This window comes from Saccostrea echinata, unplaced genomic scaffold, assembly GCF_033153115.1.
Source record: "Saccostrea echinata isolate AGI-Se365-2 ecotype Australia unplaced genomic scaffold, CSIRO_AGI_Sech_v1 ptg000062l, whole genome shotgun sequence".
Taxonomy (NCBI): domain Eukaryota; kingdom Metazoa; phylum Mollusca; class Bivalvia; order Ostreida; family Ostreidae; genus Saccostrea; species Saccostrea echinata.
The window spans coordinates 5,703,755-5,725,209 of NW_026889811.1; the positions used below are offsets into that span (position 1 = coordinate 5,703,755).

Consider the following 21,455-nt stretch of genomic DNA (forward strand, 5'->3'; position numbering starts at 1 on the left):
GATGGGTAATGTTAAAGTTTTTGCGGACAGACAGACAGATAGATGGACGGGCAGGGCAAAAACTATATACCCCCGAATTTTCGATACGAGGGCATAAAAAAGGTGTTTTAGGTGTTCGGTTCCTATTTGGATCCTGGAATTTGTTTTGGAAAGAATCTTTTTGTGTATAACAAAAAACAGAATAGAAGATGTTTTAGGTCTTTGTTATTGGCTTCCTGGAATGAAAATGAAAATTCTGAAATTTATAGCATATCTACAGGATACCACTAATCATATTCCAAAAGATAATTTGGCGACAGCGTAAAATGTGAGAGGATCGAGCTCTGGGAACATGGGTTTTGTGTATTAAAAAAGATGTAATTTTTTTTTCCGACCCCCAGTTGGCCTCCGGATGAGTTCTAAGAATTTTTTTTTTGTAGGAACACGTTGTCCACCCTCAATCGGCCCTCATGGTTAAAATGAAAATTCCAAAATCCTCATTGCACATCGACAGGACAACACCAGTCATATTCCAAACAATGATGCGGCTACTGCGAAAAATTTAAGAGGAGCTCTTGGAAGACGGTTTTTTGTGGGAAAGCGTCATTTTTCGACCCCCAACTGGCCCCCAGATGGAAAATTCCAAAACCTTAATCATTAAGTTAATGTACATATACAGAACATCACTAATCAAATTCCACAATATGCAATGATTATTGCGTAAAATGTATGAGATGTTTGAGGAAGAGGATATTGTGACTTTGCGAGAGACGGGCGGACCGGGATAACAATAATGTACCCAAACTTTCTTTAAAAAGTGCTGGTATAAAAACAACGAGTCCTTTATCAACATTTTGAAATTCATTAACATTTGGTTCAGAGGTTAGGATTCAAGATAGGGCTAATTTAGTTGATTGGATACTATAAATGCGAACTCTGTCTTTCAAAATCTTCCATGCACATTAATCATTGGCAACCAGCGAGCAAACTGTTTACATTTTCATACTGACTACTCAACCTTTTACTAAAATTATGAAATCCATGGCCCTTGGGTCCAATGCTTTGGTCTATATGGGGATTAACTGGTCAAATATCAAAAATCATTACAAATTGTGAAATCCATGCCTTCTGGGTCCAGCGTTCACATCCCAGTGCCGGGTTAAAGTTTGTCATGTATTGAAAATACCACCTCTTTGAAAATATTTTTGTCTTTTTTAAAGGAAATCTAGTATGTACACTGAGTAACTGGCGAAGAATTTCTATAAATGTATATAATTTAATTTTGGTTGAAACGCGCCATTTGATTGGATAAAAAAATAGTTTATATCGCATAACCTGTGTTGCCTAAGTCATAATGGCTTATGCCAAAAACGTATCAATCCGCTTGACGTTACATTTTTTAAACTATATACAATTTGAAGCCATTTTTGCAGGAGAAATTCTCTGATTTTCTACACTTAAATTATAAGGAATGAATTTAATAGCTATCCAAGTTATACTGGATTGGCTTCGCGGTTTATAAGTCATAAACTGTCCCAGCCCAAGTTATACAGTATAACTTGGGTAGCTATTAAATTCATTCCTTAAATTTATCAAATTGAGTATAAAGGGATCAGGTGACCATGGAGACCATATGAGCCTCTACGAATAAATTCATTACTAGTCGGATATTATAGAAAATTTAATGAAGCAGAAATTCTATTTTAAAGGAAGATTTGAAAAGAATATTTATACTTTTTTGCAAAAAAGAGGCGTTTTAAAATGTTTGCACCATCATGGCCTGCTAGATGAAAGTGAAAATCCCGAAAATACAGAACACTAATATTTAAAAAAAAAATATCATCTGCATGATTTGGCTACTACATGAAAAAAAAGGTTTTTGATTTTTTTAAAATACATAATCATAATTGCATGGACCCTATGATAAAAATAACAAGCATTCCGAGAGTATTGCATTAGCAATACTAGTCCCCTACCGGCAAGTGTAATCTGGTTCCCGCTAAAAATTGAAAATGACATAATTCCGTCAAAAATCAATGAAGCGGGACGAAATGCGAACTTGATCTATAACTCATCAAGGTTAAGTCACATGCCAAAAATCAGCTCAATATTCGCAGGCGTTTAGAAAACAATTGCGGAAAACCCTGAAAAATTGAAAAGGTCGTAATTCCGTCAAAAATTTTTGAAGCGGAACGAAATGCAAACTTGATCTGTAACTCATCCAGATACACTCACATACCAAAAATCAGCTCAGTATCTGCGCGCGTTTAGAAAAAAATGCGGAAAACCAAGTGGGACAGACTGACAGACAGACAGAGGGACAGACGGACGGACAGCTAGACAGACGGACGGACAGACTCAGAGGAAACCTATAGTCCCCTCCGGTATCACCGGTAGGGGACTAAAAAATTCTAAAACCTTATTGCACATCTACAGGACACCACCAATCATATTCCTAAAGATGATTTGATTACTGCATAAAATGTAAGAGGAATTCTGGGGACATGGTTTTCGAAGAAAACAAGTCGGTTCTCGAACCCCAGTTGGTCCCTATTGGTGAAAATAAAAATTCCAAAACCTTGTTGCATATCTAAAGGACATCAACAAACAATTTCCATACTGTATTCGAAAAAGATAATTTAGCTACTGCATAAAATAAGAGGAGTTCTGGGAAGAACATGGTTTTCACAGGGAAAAAAACGTTTTCAATCCCCAGTCGACCGTCGCATAATTATAGTAGAAACTTCCTGCCTATAATTTCTGATTCAGGACTCAGAATCAATATTTTTTATGCTATGATATTTGTTTCATCTTATTTTTTATTTAAGGTATATTTTAAATTATATAGTTATACTTTAGATCGAGTGTATAATTATTTATTATTACACTGATTCCCGAAAGGGGTGCTCGACTGAAATACTTGCTTTCGTTTCTATTACATGTTTACAGTATTTTTTTTTTAATTTTCATTTCTCTTCTAAATTAATTGAAGTGTCCAAGGAATAATTTAACATAAGTATAAAAATCACAAAATGTCAACTCTTCAATGGCGACCTAAAATAGAGGCCTAACGGTGACTTCTTCCGTTTTACTTGGGTGAAATGACTTCGATCAGATACATATAAAATATAAAATGTCTCTGCTTCGATAGACCATACGTGCAATATATATATATATATATACTTTTTTATGATTAACAAAACATTTGTTATCTTTTTCTTATTTAATCAGTAATTTGTTGCATGAAATAGCGATTTTTTTTTTTTTTTACCTACTGCGATCAGGCGATTTTAATATTAACGCGGTATTGATCCATGACGCGGGCAGTTTGATGCTTATCTCCCTTAGCAATCGTAGAAATATACGTCACGTGACTTATTCAAGATGGCAGCGACCAAGCGGCTAACGAAGGTAAATATAGGAATGTCGTTTTCTCGGCATTACTTCATTTTCGCCTCAAATTTATTTCAATTTAAATTAAATTTTCGTGTGCCTATTCCTAGTTCTAGTATACTTAAGAACCGAAATGAAGTAGATATCATTTTAAGGCGTGTCTTCTGCGAGTACAACGGTGAATAATTTTGCTTTATGAGAATTGTGAAACGATGGTGCAATGTTTATTCGAAGAATTGAATAAATCTATTTATTGGGATATTGAGTATGTCTCTTTAGATTACTGCTTTAAATCTGCTTTTTTATATCACATTATATGTACGTCAGGTCCCTAAAGAGACGTTCTTTCTTCCTTTCTATTTTCTAGGATGCATTGAACAAGTTGAATAATTATGCTTGTTATTGTTCATTATATTCACCCAAAAAAGAAGAAAGAATACGATGGTTAGAAATGGATAGCAGAATGTTCCATTATTTTAAAATTAATAGTACTATTGGGATGTCTCATTGCTGAGTGTCCTTTTTATTTTGATATTTTTAGTTTTACTCTAAAGCAAACTGACTAAATATGAATTAAAAAAAAAAAGAAAAAAAAATTAAAGATGCAGCATTGATCTTTCATGCAAATGTGGCTTTTACCCATATGTATCTTGTAAAACAGATGTTAGAAATTTTGGTTCAGACTTCGGAGTGTCTACTGCTTAGGTATACGTATTAAGAATTTTAAGGGCAGGAAAAACTTATTAGATTGACAGGTAATGTAAATACGTGTTGGTTACTGATGGATTCATTTAGTTCTTGTTTGGTATTCTATAAACTGGATCCAGGAAAGTAATCCATTTATATATGTAATTAGAACATGTTGAAAAGTCTAAATTGTTGAAGTTCTAAGATGAAAAATAAGAGACATAAGTAAAAATGAGATCTGTTTATATATGTGTGTGCAACTTTGCTTTATTAATTTTGAATTGAATTTCTTTTCTGCCATGAATGTCATTTGTCATTCTGGGCAGGAGTTGGATTGGCTTGTTTATTATTTTGCATTTGTACTATTTATTTATTATATCAATATTCAACTCCTGAACTCGTTAAATCCTATGTCCATTAGAATTTAGTTAATAATGTTGAATAAGAATTAAATGCAGTGTAACCAATATAAACAAGTGAAGTAAATCAAGAGAAGCTAGTGAAATCTCAGGATTTTGATCAAGATGTCCTGTTTCCTTCTGTTTACTTCCTCATTCTTTGAATGAAGATAACTGTGTTCTCCATCATTTAAAATTTTACTGAGCCACATAGCACACAAACAGCAATTTTAGAGATCAAAAACATTTTGTGGTAATGAGTCTAATGACTGACAAAAGCAAATACAATTTTGTATTAGGGTATACAAAGTGTTTGTTTGTTTTTTTTTTTCATGAATAATTACCCCCGTCTTCCAAGCAGACCAATGTAACAGTGGCAAATCTTCATGAGTATCTAAGGGTTGGACATTTGGTGTTCATACCATACCAAGAGTACTTGTTTAAAAATTACTGTTAAAATACAGTTTCATTTAATAATACTTCAAATTTTGGTATTTAATGCTGCTTTCTTTCATCTATTTCAATGCAGTCAAGTTATTTGAACAAAATCGAATACTTCTGAAAATAAATAACCACAAGATTAAATTTTACAATGCTTATTGTAAGGTGCTAAGTAATAATTACATACATATTGAAACAACAGTTGTTACATATCATATAGAATTGATCAATAGATCTAGGTATTGTTAAAAAGTATCATTTCAAAAATACTGATGTGGTATCATACCATTTTATCCTTATTGGTATCCAAACCAATATTCATAAGGCTTAGTGAATTTGATTGTAGCACAGTGAAATTTGACTGGCAATAAATATTTTGCTGAGGCAAGAAAATTATTTACTGTGTACAAGTGTCACAATAAACATGGTAAAAGCCTCTGGGAAAAAAAAATGGTTTGAAAACAAAAAGAAAATCATAAAAATGTATTTGTTTTGTTTTGTTCTTTTCAGGAACTTGGGGACTTGAGGAAGAGTGATGTAAAATATTTCAGAAATATAACTGTGGATGAGTCAAACATCTTGTATTGGCAAGGTCTTTTAGTACCAGTGAGTAATTTTTAGAATATATTCTATAACACAAAGGCCATGAAGCCAGCCTTATAATGATCAGTCACCTGCATATCATACAGAAACTTATTTGAAAGTAACAAATATTTTTGTATTGATCGAGTCATGTCACATAATAAAAATTTAGAGGCCTGAATTTGCCCTATATAGCCACAAGAGCCATCATGATTTGAAATTTTTTTTAGTGTTGATGTTTTCATACTAACAATATGTAGACTTTGTTGTTCAAGAAAGTGAAGATCTTTGAAAATCTGGATGCAATGTTCAGGCCCTAAGCTGGGGCAAAGTGAATCATACAATGAAATTTTTATGCAACGTTTGCATTAATCTTGATTACTTTTTTATTGAATGGTTCTTCATGAGAACATTTATTAGATCTCTTTATATTAATTATCTCCCCTTGAAAAGGGCTTATCCTTTTGACTGAATAAATTTAAATCTTCATCTCTCGGGTATATTTTGAGGTAAGTGAGTAGTTGAATTTTTATAAAGTTTGTGTATAACACACATTGGATGATAGGCAGAGTGGAGAAAAACAGCAATAAGTCACCAGACTGACTCAGGTGACTCAAAAAAAAATAATAATAAGGCCATCATTAAAAATATCTTTGTTTCCCCTAACCCGACCCAAAAATCTCAAGTTGGGTAGGTAGGTAGGCAAATAATTTTTTTTTTGACAGCAGCTTTGAAAATACATTCTTAAAATTAAATGGAATAATACCCTTATAAATAAGTTCAGAAGAAAGACATTTGTAAACAGCTAGAATACAATACAAATGACGTTTAGACTATTTAAGGTATATTAATTCGCAACTATTTTTCAATCAAACTTGTAAAATATCTCATACCAGAGTAAATTTGTTGAAATTGAATAAATCTGTTTAAAAGATTTTCGGGTATGCAAAGACCGGACATCCGAGTATTTTTCCATAGTTTACTTACTATCAGCTTCCAGTGCTTACACATGCAATGTACTTTTTCAAGGGCTTCGAACCGTGCAGTGGTTCTAGAGCATTTCGTTTTGGAGTCTCGAAGTAAGGAGATGTTTTCTAAGTTGCAGGTTAAAATCCCAATGCGGGACGTTGAGACCGAATCTTCGAAAGAGACCATAAAAACTTAGGTCCAATGTCGCAGTAGATACTAGCATGAAAAAGATCCCTCATTGCTCATTGCCTAAAATGCCGCATACAAATCTAAATTTGGAGCCCTTCACCAGTCAAATGTTTAAATAAATGTTGTTGACCCAATAATTATCAAAGGAATATAAATCAAAGAAACAACCAATCTTGAATTCAAGGGGCTTATTAAAGAAAAATACACGGACGTCTCAGGAAGCATTGTATCATAATTTCAAATCTAAAAAAAAAAAAATAGATAATAATGAATAAAAAAAAAATGGAAAAAGTATAGTGGCCATATTTAATTGAGACAACCCATATCTAAAAATGATAAATGCCATACACAATGTCAAAGTCACAAAGTTTAACCCATGAATAAAAAGCATGAAGAAAGGACGTTTGAATTCTATTCGTTAGGATGAAATATGCAGACTAATTTACAACTCTTATGGTCCCATATATATGTATTAAACATAGAAATATTGATGAACTGTTTATAAGATCAAAACTCAAATTAAATAAAATGCAGTGAAATTGATTGGTTTGTTCACAAGAAGGCCCCTTGTCTGCTCATGAGGAGTATCATGAGGAGGGCCTACAGGCCTAAGCATGCTCCCTACGTACATATGTACTTAATTTTAAGACAGATGGTAAATACAATCGAAACACACTTAATAGGTCATTGTGTATTTTATTTTATTAACAACGTGTTTCAAGAGTGTAGGGTTCCTATATGCTAAAGGCATAAGGTTGATACGTTGTCTTTCTTTTGAAACATGTACTAACCATCCGTGACCGAGACATGTTGTTGGTGCCATTTTGATTCCAACAAATGCTTGAAAATCACAGAACAAAATCAGCCGTTCTGATAAAAGCGGATTTTGATGAAATTCTATTTTATAAAAATTGATAAACATAAAAAAAAAATATGGAATAATCTTATAAGAAAAACTTTCCATGCAGTCGGCACGTTTTAATTGGGTAGGTCGCGTTAGGAGAAACAAAGGTATTTTTTATTTTGGCCTAATAATAAAAAAAAGAAAATAAAAAAAAAAAAAAAACAGGTACACTTCAAAAAAATCCATAAGGGAAAAAACACATTGCATTAATTGGTGGTTGTTTAAATCAATTTCAGGAACAGCCTCCATATAATAAAGGAGCATTTAGGATAGAAATAGTATTCCCTGCAGAGTATCCATTTAAACCACCCAAAGTAACATTTAAGACAAAGATTTATCACCCAAACATTGATGAAAAAGGACAAGTTTGTTTACCAATTATAAGTCCCGAGAATTGGAAGCCAGCAACTAAAACAGATCAGGGTAATTATTATGTATTATATCAAAGTACCAATGGTATGTATATAATGGTGGTTCATTCCACTAGAATATATATGTTCATTCAATGAAGCACATATGGAAATTACAATTATGGTATTGTTAATAATAAAAGTTGTTATTGCTTTGAACTTTTTACAGATACAGTGTTTTTCTTTTTCTTTCTAGTTATACAATCATTAATAGACTTAGTTCACAATCCTGAGCCTGAACACCCACTCAGGGCAGATGTTGCAGAGGAGTTCACAAAAAACAATGCCAAATTTATGAAAAATGCAGAGGAGTTCACAAAGAAACATGCAGAAAAACGTCCATATGATTAATAATGTGAAAAGTTATTAATAGAAGATGGGAGACCAGTGTTGTTCATAGAAAGAAGAAGGCTGGGAGAAGAAATGTTATGAAAGTGAACATTTTGCCTTTGAGTTCCCTTTAAAAAGGATTGATATATATATATTTTAATGCAAAAAACTGTTTCTTTAAGAAATATTCGTATGTTCTTCATATTAGCTTATAATAATAATTCTGTATTTAATTAAGGTCCTTATGGAAAAGTTGGTTTGCTTATAAGAGTGGGTTTTTTTCCAGTCATTGCTAAGTGAGCAATGTAAACTTCAGTATTCTGAAAATTCCCTTTGCAATAATATGTACATGGATATAAAGGAGGGGGAAAAAACAGAGAACTATTTGAATTTCAGAGAACTTGAACATGAATTTGCATGACATAGAGAGGAGTTTCATTTCTGGACGTTGTAAGCAATTTTTTTTTGACTTGCCTGAGTTCTAATTATTGTGGGTTTTAATTACCAAGAAGTAATTGACTTTTAATTTATTAAAATATGGATGTGTAAAGTCACATATCACTTGGTGTATTTGTTACTAAGCTGTGATTAGGCTGCAATGCTAGTTTTCCACTCAGTCAACAGTGTATCTGTGGCATTTATACAATCACAAATGAATGTGTGAGCGAATTCTCTTTTTCTTTTGTAGACTTAATTGCTCTGTAGTTTAATGCAATATAAATTTGTCATCACACAATATCAAAACTGTTTTTCAATGTAAACATGTGCAATGTAATAGCATTATACTCTGCAAAAATATAGTTTTCCAGTGAAAAGGTAAAAATATCCAGTTTTTTCCCATGATGCTCAGCGACACACTCGGTACTATCCCCAGACCTGATTTAAATGTCTGTATGCACCGGATCATCTGATCATGAACCCTATGTTGTAGCCACATGATCAGTCATATGCAATGTTCTCAAATAAAAAAAAAATCTGAACAAAAGTTGTTTTAGATGTGTCATTCCACAAAGTATGCTCGAATAATTTATCTAGAAAATGTGTGAAGATGGACATGTTTGTGCAACCTGAAGCAAGAGGTCTCTGTTGTTCTACAAACATAATATAAAAAACATAGGTAAATCAGAGATTACAGAACTCACCTCAACGAATGTTGTCTTCAAGTAAGGCCAAGTCCCACACTAATAATCTAGTAGTGTGCATCCCTAGATGCAACATTTATGCAATTTTGGTCTGATAGGGCTTGCAGTTACTTTGGAATGGACTTATCTAAAAACTTTAAACTAGTCACTCATCCAGAAAATGTAAGTCAAATCCAGCATCTGAAGCAAATTTGAGAGTGTTTGTCCCTTGATACATCATGCAGGCAAGTTTGGTTCAGATAGGCCTTATAGTTTCTTGGCAATGGACCTGCTCCCAAAACACCTGGCCACTCATCCGGAAAATGTAGGTCAGATCCAGCATCCATGCAAGTTTGGTCAACAGAGGACTTGCATTTACTTGGAAATGAGATCTGCTCCAAACACTTTAACCTGGTCACTCATCCGTAAAATGTAGGTCAGTTCAAGCAACTGAGGCAAGACCAGTAGTGTGCATCCTTAGATGTATCATCCTTCAAGTTGTCAACATAGGGCTTACAACTACTTGGAAATGAGATCTGCTCCAAAAACTTCAACTTGGTCACTCATCCGGACAATGTAGGTCATAACCAGTATCCCAAGCAAGTCTGGTAGTGTGCATCCTTAGGTGTATCATCCATGCAAGTTTGGTCAACATAGGGCTTATAGTTACTTGGAAATGAGACCTGCTCCAAAAATATTAACCTGGTCATTCTTTAGTTGAAATTGCAGCATCTGAAACCTTGACTGGTGCAATGAAACACACTAGAAGCATCCTCCATGCACCTCTGATTAATATAGGGCATAAAAGTACATGAAAAGAAATTTAATGTGGGACACCAATGCCAATAGTTACATAAGCTCCCCCAACTTTGTTGAGGTGAGCTAAATTCCTAACAAAAATATGAATACATAATTCATTTACATATTCCCTACTTTCTGAAGGTATTTATAGCCAGCACAAAATCTTGCCAGTCTGTTATACAGATGATACCAATATTAATTTTGTGCATGGCAAAAATTTTTTTGGCACATCAAGCATCTGACTAATCGAAATAAAAACCGGAAAGTAAATGAAGTTGATGGTAATCATAGACTGAATCTTAATTAAGTGATGAAAGTTCTGCAATGAATACATACATGTAGGGAGAAAAAAACCTTGAAAATCTCATCAAGAACCATGGGGCAGTATTAAGTCCATAATTATGCAGCCATCCTCATGTAGTGCATATTAAAGTTCGTTAAAATTATGGCTCTGGGGATAGGCTGTGTTGGGCTACAATAGGAGATACAAACTTTACATGGATATATACAAGAAAAATGTTAATTCTCTAATGATTGGTCATAGAATATGCAAGCATTCACTAGAAGTGGAGAATCAGACCATGGGGGCAAAGTAGGGTCACAAAAGGGGATTACAATTTTGTCTAGAAATATATAGGAAAAAATCTGTTTGCTTAAGAACTACACTGCCTTGATTAGTCATGCTAGTATGAGAGCATCCTCAGATAGTGCAAATTTAAGTTTGTTCACATCATACACATGTAGTTCCAAGGGATTGTATGAGAACATAAAAGAGGGCAACAGCCAACTTTTAAATAGAAATTCAGAGGAAAAACATCAGATCAAGAAAAACAGGGTGAAGGTGGCTCAGGTGAGCTTTGTCAGATTTTTCTCTGATCAACATTTGTCTGTAGTCTGTCTGTCCACCTTCTGTTAACTTTTCACATTTTTGACTTCGTTTTCAAGAAACCAGTCACCTAATGTCAACAAAACATTGATTCAAATTTGTTCAAATGAAGGGCCAAGTCCATGTCAAGGATGAAAATTAGGAAGAAAAATGATGGGGTTCAAGAATCACTTGGCTAGAAAGGACAAGACTTAGGTGAAAACTTCCAATTAGCAGTCTTCAATATATACATGTTATTTAAAAATGCAACTAGCAATGATACAGTTACATGGAAGTCTTACATATTTGCCTTTGTTCCTTCATGCCTAAAGTCCATATAGGGTCTAGGAGATGATTGATAATGCAAGGTAAAGCAAGACAATGCGCCCTAATTAAGAGATAATGAAGTGCTCTGCCTTAAAAATTGAAAGACAGTAGATTTGTTTGATTAAAGTTTCAGTAAGAGAGAATTTATGTTCTGATTTTCTAATTATCATGGATCTTACTGTGTCGCACAATTTTTACTGTGTCACACGCAAAAAATTTGAATCATTACTGTGTCTGGGCAGACATAAAACAGCTCATGGAGAACCCTGTGAGCCAAAGCCTCAAAAGTGAATTTATTGATTAAAATTTTCATCTTCTCTAGAATCAATAGGCCAATTTCAACTAAACTTGGCATACCGGTAATATCCTTGGGGAAGGGGATTCAAGTTTGTTCATATGAAGAGCCAAACCCTCTTCCAATATGAAATTATGAAGAAAGGGTAAAAATAAGGTGGGGTCAGTTTAAAATGTCCAGAATGACAATGCAAGAAAACATGAAACTTCTGTAAAAGCTTTCTTACATAGTGTTGATTAAAGTTTGTTTACGTTTTTTGCCCCAGGGGTTGGGTGGGGCTATAACAGGGGATCAAATTTTTACATGGGAATACAAAGGGAAAATTTTTTTTTAATGAAAAGCAAAGCCGTGATTAGCCCATTACTCTGCTGTTCGTAGGCTCAGAAGAGCTAAATGTGGAACCTGGTCATCATTTACATTTTTTTTTTATCTTGGTACCGGTAAATAGAATTTTTATTGATTATTTTTTCGTAAATGAACATATCTCAACCTGATAAAGTTGAAATTCCATTAAACTTGCAATCATCTTCCAATTTCTATACACATGTACAAAAGAAAGTACTAAACCTCAATCAAATGCCGTGAAATCACTAATTTTCATGGGTTTAAATTTCATTATTTTCATGGTATGAAGAGACCCAGATGACCCATGAATTCATGCCCTCCATGAAATGATAAAATTTCAAAATACAGTATGATGTCTTTTCTTCAACCAAGAAATCAATACCCAACAAGCAATATTTTTCCTCAAACCATGAGATTTTGACCCCACGAAAGAAAGTGTTTTTACAGTATCACAAAGTTGATAAAATAAACTTCTGAAGAGAGTAAAGACAGGTAGGCAAGCAGAGGATGATAAAACGTATACCCCCTTCCATTTTACTGGTGACTAATAACTCTTTAATAATATACAAGTACAGTTCTTAAAATAGCTAGATTTATTAATCCAACTTAACATATTATGTACATACTTTAATGTACAGAATGTCTTGATGTATTAAAACAATGACTACTCATCAAAATTCAATGTTTTTCCTCATATCAATTAACATACATGGTATTTATTACAAAGAAACATTCCTGTACAGAAAATATAATTAAATACATGTATGTACATGTATTTCAAATAATCATACATGGATCTCTACATGTATGAAACTAAATCATCAAGGAGTTTACCAAATTTGACACTAAAATTTTACTGAAAAAAAAAATCATGACAATATACGAAAACCTTGTAGACAACCCACTGAAAGTTAAGGATGAATGAAATTATACGTACATGAATAGACAAAAAGCTGAAATGATGAGAGGAAAACTGTGTGTTACATGTGTTAAATCATGGACAAAAATCAGGTATTGTATCAATAAGAACAGATCTATCACAGAATAAAAGTTAAAGCGTCAGCTCAAGTGCACATATTGCACATGTACAGACAAACATGTTGGCATTTGCACACATGATCCTTTCTCAAGCTTTTGCATCTTTCCCTCTCTCATGAAATAAGTCTCATATCCCAATTTTCCAACTCTTTTTACAAATTTTATTTGGGTAAAATGTTAAGACTAGATAAATTTTGGTGTCAATTTTCACCGTTTTGTTGGGGTGGTCTTTGTGCCTCACCCCAGTTAAATCCCCCGGGTCGATCCTCTGGGAGTGGGTTGTAGTTGGGATCTTCAGGGGGACCATCTAGGAGGTAGGTCCTACAAATATTACAAACAACCAGATGACTGGTAGTGGAGACTCAGAATACATCAAATAAATATTATGTATTTTTTTTTTGTTTGTTTTGTTTTGTTTGTTTTGTTTTGTTTTGTTTTTTTAGCTCACCTGAGCCAAAGGCTCAAGGGAGCTTTTCTGATCAAAATTTGTCCGTTGTCTGTCGTCGTCGTTGTTGTCGTAAACTTTTCACATTTTCATCTTCTTCTCAAGAACCACTGGGCCAATTTCAACCAAACTTGCCACAAAGTATCCTTGGGTGAAGGGGATTCAGGTTTGTTCAAATGAAGGGCCATGCCCTCTTTCAAGGGGAGATAATAAAGAATTAGTGAAAAATTAATAGCATCTTTTAAAAATCTTCTTGTCAAGAACCACAAAGCCAGGGAAGATGAAACTCATGTGGAAGCATCCTCAGGTAGTGTAGATTCAAGTTTGTTCAAATCATGACCCCCGGGGGTAGGGTGGGGCCACAATGGAGGATCAAAGTTTTACATAGAAATATATAGGAAAAACCTTTAAAAATCTTCTTCTCAAGAACAGCAAAGCCATGATGAATCATATTTATATGGAAGCATGCTCAGGTAGTGTAGATTCAAGTTTGTTCAAATCATGACCCCTGAGGGTAGGGCGGGGCCACAATGGAGGATCAAAGTTTTACATAGAAATATATAGGAAAAATCTTGATAAAAAAAAAATCTTCTTCTCAAGAACAGCAAAGCCCTGATTGGTCATATTTATATGAAAGTGAAACAATCCGGGAAAAGTTATTCCGGTACAAGCGGTATTTTAGTCATGTTTCCGCTAGATGGCATTGTTGGCCAAGGGTATAAATACAAGTGAAGCGGCAGAGCTGTGTTAATTGCGAAGTTGATGCTGAAGTGGCAACACAAGCGGCGAACCATTAATGACCAGAGGTAACTTTTAGTTAATGATAATAAATAAATATTTAAAGCGTTAGACGTGACTGAACAAGTCTTTCCTGGCTTTAAATATTATTTATTACCAAGAAAGCTACCGAGGGAGCCAGTAAGAGCCGAGCTGTAAGAGCCGGTTATCATAAGAGCTGAGCTGTAAGAGCCAGTAACCAAAAGAGCCGAGCTGTAAGAGCCGGTAACCATAAGAGCCGAGCTGTAAGAGCCGATCGCTCAAGAGCCAGCATAACTTTAATTTATTGTATATAATTGATTAAAGACAGGTAGTCTCAACATTTATCTGTATATATTGCTTGATCATATATTTGTATATTTTGAACCTGCCAGGTCCTCAGAAAGTTAACTGGGGGAATTCAGCCGCCTCTGTTATTTTTAATTACATTATAAGGTTTCACGCTACAAAAGCATCCTCAGGTAGTGTAGATTCAAATTTGTTCAAATCATGACCCCTGGGGGTAGGGCGGGGCCACAATGGAGGATCAAAGTTTTACATAGAAATATATAGGAAAAACCTTTAAAAATCTTCTTCTCAAGAACAGCAAAGCCATGATGAGTCAAGTTTGTTCAAATCATGACCCCCGAGGGTAGGGCGGGGCCACAATGGAGGATCAAAGTTTTACATAGAAATATATAGGAAAAATCTTTAAAAAATCTTCTTCTCAAGAACAGCAAAGCCCTGATTGGTAATATTTATATGGAAGCATCCTCAGGTAGTAAAAATTCAAATTTGTTCAAATCATGACCCCTGGGGGTAGGGCGGGGCCACAATTGAGGATCAAAGTTTTACATAAAAATATATAGGAAAAATTTTTAAAATCTTCTTCTCAGGAACAGCAAAGCCCTGATTGTTCATATTTATGTGGAAGTATCCTCAGGTAGTATAAATTCAAGATTGTTCAAATCATGACCCCCTGGGGTAGGGTGTGGCCACAATGGAGGATCAAAGTCTTAAATAGAAATATATAGGAAAATATCTTTCTGATGAAGAACTGCAAAGCCATGATTAGTCATTTTGATATGGAAGCATCCTCAGGTAGTGTAGATTCAAGTTTGTTAAAATGATGACCCCCGGGGATAGGGATAGGCCACAATGGGGTGTCGAAAATTTTACATAGGAACAAATAGGAAAATATCCTCTTCTCAAGAACTGCAAAGCCATGATTAGTCATTTTGATATGGAAGCATCCTCAGGTAGTGTAGATTCAAGTTTGTTAAAATGATGACCCCCGGGGATAGGGATGGGCCACATTAGGGTGTCGAAAATTTTACATAGGAACAAATAGGAAAATATCCTCTTTTCAAGAACTGAAAATCATGTTTAGTCATTTTGATATGGAAGCATCCTCAGATAGTGTAAATCAAATTCGTTCAAATGATGACCCCGGGGGTAGGGTGGGGCCCAATCGGGGATCGAAAGTTTTACATAAGAACATGCAGAAAAAATATTTCTTCTCAAGAACAGAAAAGCTATGTTTAGTCATATTGATATGGAAGCATCCTCAGGTAGTGTAGATTCAAGTTTGTTCAAATATTGACCTCTGGGATAGGGAGGAGCCACAATGGGGGATCAAATTTTTACAAAGGATTATATGGGGAAATTTTTTCAAAATTTACTCAAGTACAACAAAGCCATTTGTTATATTGACATGAAAGCATCATCAGCCCCCCCCCCCCCCCCCCCCCCCCCCCCGTAACCTTTTCAATACTGAACTGATTTGTGGTTTTGCCTAGCCAATGTGCTCAGGTGAGCAATGTGGCCCATGGGCCTCTTGTTTTTTTTGCCGTTTAATTATTCTAATATTACTGAAGTAAAAAGTTATTTATTTTTAATGAAATTTATCTAGTCAACATCATATGGCAATGGAAAATTACTAAGTTTAAGACTAAACTTCCCCAAAATATATATAGAAATTTTTTTTTATGATCTCCCTACTTCTGGAAACATATGGCAATATAATGCATTCAAGTTTGAATGGAGCCAGAGAAAATTCAAACTGAATGTGCTATACTCATAATGACCAGATTTTTGATTTGTTTACCTGTGGCCATGACAACAATCACAGAAGATTATAAGTTCCACTTTTAGTATTGGAATTTAAACACACACACTATAGCACTAAATAGTATGAAAATGAGTTTTACCATTGCTTCCATATGATTTTTGTCCAGTTATAAAATACTTTCTTGGTCAACACTATCAAGATTCATACTTACAAAAACCATGGAGTTCTAAGAATTTTAAATCCTCCTGGTTGCTGTGGAAAGACATCTTCCAAAAAGTAATAGATATGACCCACAGCAATTCCTGTAAGTTACAAATTTAAGAATATATTACATGTTCTATATACTTAAAATCATATTTTAAAAAAAATATGAGATATTAAAGCAAAAATTGGCAATTCCTACACTGCACGTAGTAACAAGATAATTCCCCAAAAAGTCAAGGACATTATATAATGGAGAAAAATGTCCGCAGCATTTCTTTGATCTCAGCAATTATAAACTGTAGTACTTACAGAATCCTTTTTAAATTATGTTTCATTTACAGGGAATTGGAAAATTTTGTACCTTCTTATATAAACTCAAAGGGATTCAAAACTTTTGCTCCATTTATAAATTTCAGACAAAATCCGTTCGCTATTTTTTGTTATTTCAAGTTGATATATTTATTAGCCCATTTTAAATTGACCTCTAAAGAATGGGGGTAAAAGGAGAGAAGAGAGAACAAGGCAAAAATTTCTGAAATACATGTACTATCCTGATTCAAGAACAAGTTTATAAAAATTAACCTCTGTGATATGTCATACAGGATTTTATGTTTCACCAAGAGGCCTAAGGGCCTTAATGGTCACATGAGTATAATACAACACTGTAAAGGATCCATAAAATTTTAAATAAAGTGAAATAAACTGATATGTAGATGAATATATGTTGCCCCAAAGCTAGAGAAATAGGATGATTGGGGATCAGCAAAACAGTCTAATATTCAGTAACAATCATAAAGTAACTGGTAGATCTAGTTACTTGCCTGTATAAGCCAGTGGTAATATACTCCCACTTGCCAGTTTCACAATTCAGACTGAATACAGTAGTGCTTCGACACAGATACAGTAAATTCTGACCTTAAGCTTTCATGGTCTTTGGAGAACATCTAGTGTATAAAGATAACATATTTTTGCCTCATTTTTATTTATAATTTACTTAGAAGTCTACCTGGCCTTTAAAAAACTATGGAAGTATTTTTGTATTATACATTAAAAATTCTTGTATAATTCTTTTATTCCACTGACCTATCAATTACATTATTTACAGTGATTAATTAAATTATCATAGGTGAATAGAAAAGGGGAATAGCTTCTCTTAGTAAAGTACAAATTTCCCTACATGATCAATAGAGCCCTGCCCAGCACCTGAACACTTGATCCAGTGATCCATAATTTCACAAATCTGGTAAAAATCTTGCTCAGTAAAACTTTGTACTCCGTTTGTCTCCTAAATTTCAAAGCATTAATGCATTTTTACTATATAATCAATACAGTCCATCCCTAACACCAAAACCAGGGGCCATGAATTTCACTATTCTGAAGTAGGCATCCATACTCATCATAACCATGCACTTAATGTGTGTTTGCTAAATACTCAGTCTTACACATGAAGCCCTGATCCAGAGGCCATGAAATTCATAATTTTGGAGGAGGCAACCTTGCTAATCATAAAAATGCAATTAGTTTTTCTGATATATACCCAGGGGCAGAGAAGATTTTCAAAGAATTAATGCATTTTCACTGTATAATTTAAGAAAGTCCCTACCTAACAACAAAACTTCTGACCTAGGGGCAATGAATTTCACTATTTTGATGAAGGCATCCATAGTCATCATAACCATGCACTTAGTATATTTGCTAAGTATCCAGGGGCAGAGAAGAAGATTTTCAAACAATTAATGCATTTTCACTATATCATCAAAAGAGCCCCGTCATTACATCTGAACCCCTGACCCAAGGCCCATGAAATTCACAATTTTTAAAGAGGCATCCTTGCTCATCTTAATCATACACTTAGTATGTATGCTTAAAACCCAGAAGCAGACAAAAAGAATTTCAAAGAAATATCATTTTTACTATATAATCAACAGAACCCATCCTAACACCAGAGCCCCTGATCTAGGGGCCATGAATTTCAAAATTTTAGAAGAATCACCCTTGCTCATCACAACTATGCACTTAGTCTGTCTGCTTTATATACAGAGTGAGAGAGGAAGCTTTTAAAAAAAATGCATTTTCACTATACGATCAAGTTTTAGAGCCCCACCCTTAACTCCAGAACCCCTGACCCTGGGGCCATGTAATTCACAATTTTGATAAAGAACTCATTACTTTTTACAATCATGCCAACAGTTTGACAGCTTGATGCCCAGGAGTTAAGAAGATTATTGAAAATTGCATTGATTTTGAAGGTTTCTGACCCACCCCTCAAGCCTCAGGGGAGCAGGGGGCATGAAATTCACAATTTTTGGTTCTTTTTCCTCATAAATGCTCTTGGTTCCTTTTCCTCATAAATGCTCTATACCAAAATTGGTTGAAATTGGTCAAACAGTTTATGAGAAGAAGCTGAAAATGTACAACAGTTTACAAACAACGCAAGAAGACAGAAACAGATAGCAATAGGTCACCTGAGTGACTCAGGTGACCTAAAAATCTATTATAATAAATGAGCTACTATATTAAACAGACACATTTTGTATCATTATAAGCGAGTTGTACTGTTTTGATACAACAAATTTTAGGACTCCTTAGTCTTACAATTAAAGAAAAATATTTTATTTACAAAAATAATTTTTATTTAATTTTAAGCACTGACACAAATCTTACCCATCAAATCAACCATGACAGAATTTCCCAGCAAAACCGAGAAACCAAGCAAAACCCATGGCAGATATGGTGCATGGAATGTCATCAACCCAAAGAAATTCATTCTGACATAGGGATTACGACGACTCCACAAATAGACTAACATGATGGTAAAGGCACTACCTAAAAATACTATGTTTACAAAAAAACCTAATACCTGAAAATTGTTAAGGATAAATTCACATCATTTGCATTAAAGCTTCATAAATATTTTTATAAGAATTTGAAATTAATTTAAATTCATGTTTTAATCACTTAAAGTTTCAGAAGAGTATTTTTTTCCTTGTCAAACCCTCATTAGCTTAAATTCAGCAGGAGAGACAAATCTGCAAGATATCTAAGGTTCACGATAGTGAATGCAAACAAGGAAATTTTTGTCTCCATTATATTTTCACACCTTTTGCCCTTGTCATTAGTGGGCACATTCAAAGTGAGGTGAATTCAGCAGTGACACAGTCATAATAGTTATCTCTCTTTTATCATGACATTTTCATTGTGTCTTGGCATATTTTGAGACAAAGCTTTTTCTAATTGTGATAGGGTGAAAATAACATAGTGAAAATAACCCTGTACAAAGTATTGTAACATATTTACATAAAAACACAGGGGTCGTACCTGGTCAATTCCAGGGTTTGGGGTGTTCAACATTAACTGATTAAAAACTGATTGGTATGATTTCAGTGGACTGCCAAAATAACCTTATCTAGGTAAACAATAATCAAATGGTAAATCAATAACAATCGGAGGCAAGTAACAATAAATTATCTGGTAGTCCTAACCTAATACTACAACAAAAGCCCAGTCGCCCTCAGACTATCGCATATACTTTAGGATGCCTTATTCAGGACGGACAGTATATGTCATAGTCCTTCAACCACTACACTCACTGTAGGATGCCTTATTCAGGACGGACAATGAGTATAGCAGCCTGGACAGACTGGTCAGCCAATGCAGACGAGATCAAACAAACTATGGCTAGCCTCCATACTGGAGGTCAACCTCGTTTGTGGCAGGCCTTAACTGGTTTGGCCTTCCAAATTCTCTCTCTAACTGTAAAACAGGCAAGGAATATTAAACGTGAATACTGTATTCACTACACTCGTCTACTAACCTTGGCTGCATCCAAAGAACAACTACAGATGGCTGCAGAGTCTCGGTATTTATACACAACTGATGTCACATGATGTCATCAGTGACTAATTGAGAACTCTGCATGGTCGTACCTTAAAATCCCGGAATCATTACATATGACAGATGGGACCACACTTGATATATGTGTATATAACCAAAGTATTTGACATAAGGAAATGTATAAGCAAGGATACAATCATTAATGTACATCCAAACAAAATCATGAAAAAAAAATCAGCTGTTTTGTTCCGAAATGACCCCTCCTCAAGCATTCGACAGTAGCGGTATGCAAATATAATGTTGAATAGGAAGTTAAAACCAATCGGACCAAAATACATGAAGTTTGTGACAAGCCGCCATATCTGAAAAACAAAAGACAGTGAGATCCTGAATTACAATCATACAACTGAAGGTACATTAAAGCTGCTATTAACACAAACACTTTATTCAAATAAATTAGGGGGAAAATTACATGTAGTTTAGGCATCTAATTTGGCTTAACCTGGGACCAGGGTGGTCTGGTTTTAAAATTTTGTTATCTATATGTCATCAATAACACTTATCAATTGTTTATAATTTCTCCAGAGTGTGACCCATCTCAATCAAAGTAATAACAGCTTTTTTTCAAGTTACTGACAATGCCTTATATTTAAAATGCAGTAGATGTAAAGTGTTCACCTGATACTTTGAAAATATTGCATCTGGGTTAAAGTAGATCTGAAGCGGTGAAATAATGTCAAGTTGCTGAAATAAAAAAAGAAAGCAAATAAGCATTTAATAAAAAGAAAACACTTTTTTTTTCTTCTCAGATTTTCTGGAAAAAAAAAAGTAGAAACTTACAACAGCGATTGTTGTTAACACACATGCTGTTGTATAAGCTCTAGTGATTGGTGGCATTTCCATGTATTCTTGTTGAAATGTGTGTGCCATTTTGAGTTCGTCTTCTGCAATGTCAGGAAAAGTAGAAAGAAATAGAGTTAATTCGGGAAAAATAAGATACCAAAACACGTATATTACGCATGCGTACTCAGAAAAGAAAAATATTAAGTTATACAATATAAACTCGATTGA

At 34.3% G+C, this 21,455-nt stretch overlaps 2 protein-coding genes across 2 annotated transcripts; one reads left to right on the plus strand and one right to left on the minus strand.

The window, feature by feature from the left end:
- Window positions 1–3,299: 3,299 nt before the first annotated feature.
- Window positions 3,300–9,267, plus strand: LOC133175546 (ubiquitin-conjugating enzyme E2 L3-like). Its single transcript, XM_061310664.1, has 4 exons — window positions 3,300–3,390; window positions 5,409–5,504; window positions 7,779–7,965; window positions 8,149–9,267. The coding sequence occupies exons 1-4, from the start codon at window positions 3,364–3,366 to the stop codon at window positions 8,301–8,303; spliced, it is 465 nt and encodes a 154-aa protein (XP_061166648.1). The 5' UTR covers window positions 3,300–3,363; the 3' UTR covers window positions 8,304–9,267.
- A 4,007-nt stretch (window positions 9,268–13,274) lies between these two features.
- LOC133175232 (derlin-2-like) lies at window positions 13,275–21,381 on the minus strand. The gene is made up of 6 exons (XM_061310340.1): window positions 21,225–21,381; window positions 21,063–21,128; window positions 20,579–20,746; window positions 19,215–19,410; window positions 16,558–16,648; window positions 13,275–13,395 (listed from the first exon to the last, which is right to left on the minus strand). The coding sequence occupies exons 1-6, from the start codon at window positions 21,312–21,314 to the stop codon at window positions 13,275–13,277; spliced, it is 732 nt and encodes a 243-aa protein (XP_061166324.1). The 5' UTR covers window positions 21,315–21,381.
- Between the last annotated feature and the right edge of the window lie 74 nt (window positions 21,382–21,455).

What these genes read in the sequence shown, in the direction of transcription:
- LOC133175546 (XM_061310664.1), top strand. Translation starts at nt 3,364, where the DNA reads ATGGCAGCGACCAAGCGGCTAACGAAG. An exon ending in GGCAAGGTCTTTTAGTACCA is followed by an intron (nt 5,505 to 7,778) that starts GTGAGTAATTTT and finishes AATCAATTTCAG; the next exon opens with GAACAGCCTCCATATAATAA. An exon ending in AGCAACTAAAACAGATCAGG is followed by an intron (nt 7,966 to 8,148) that starts GTAATTATTATG and finishes TTTTCTTTCTAG; the next exon opens with TTATACAATCATTAATAGAC.
- LOC133175232 (XM_061310340.1), bottom strand. Translation starts at nt 21,314, where the DNA reads ATGGCACACACATTTCAACAAGAATACATGGAAATGCCACCAATCACT. An exon ending in TGTCATGGTTGATTTGATGG is followed by an intron (nt 16,649 to 19,214) that starts GTAAGATTTGTG and finishes TGTAACTTACAG; the next exon opens with GAATTGCTGTGGGTCATATC. An exon ending in CTTAGAACTCCATGGTTTTT is followed by an intron (nt 13,396 to 16,557) that starts GTAAGTATGAAT and finishes TAATATTTGTAG; the next exon opens with GACCTACCTCCTAGATGGTC.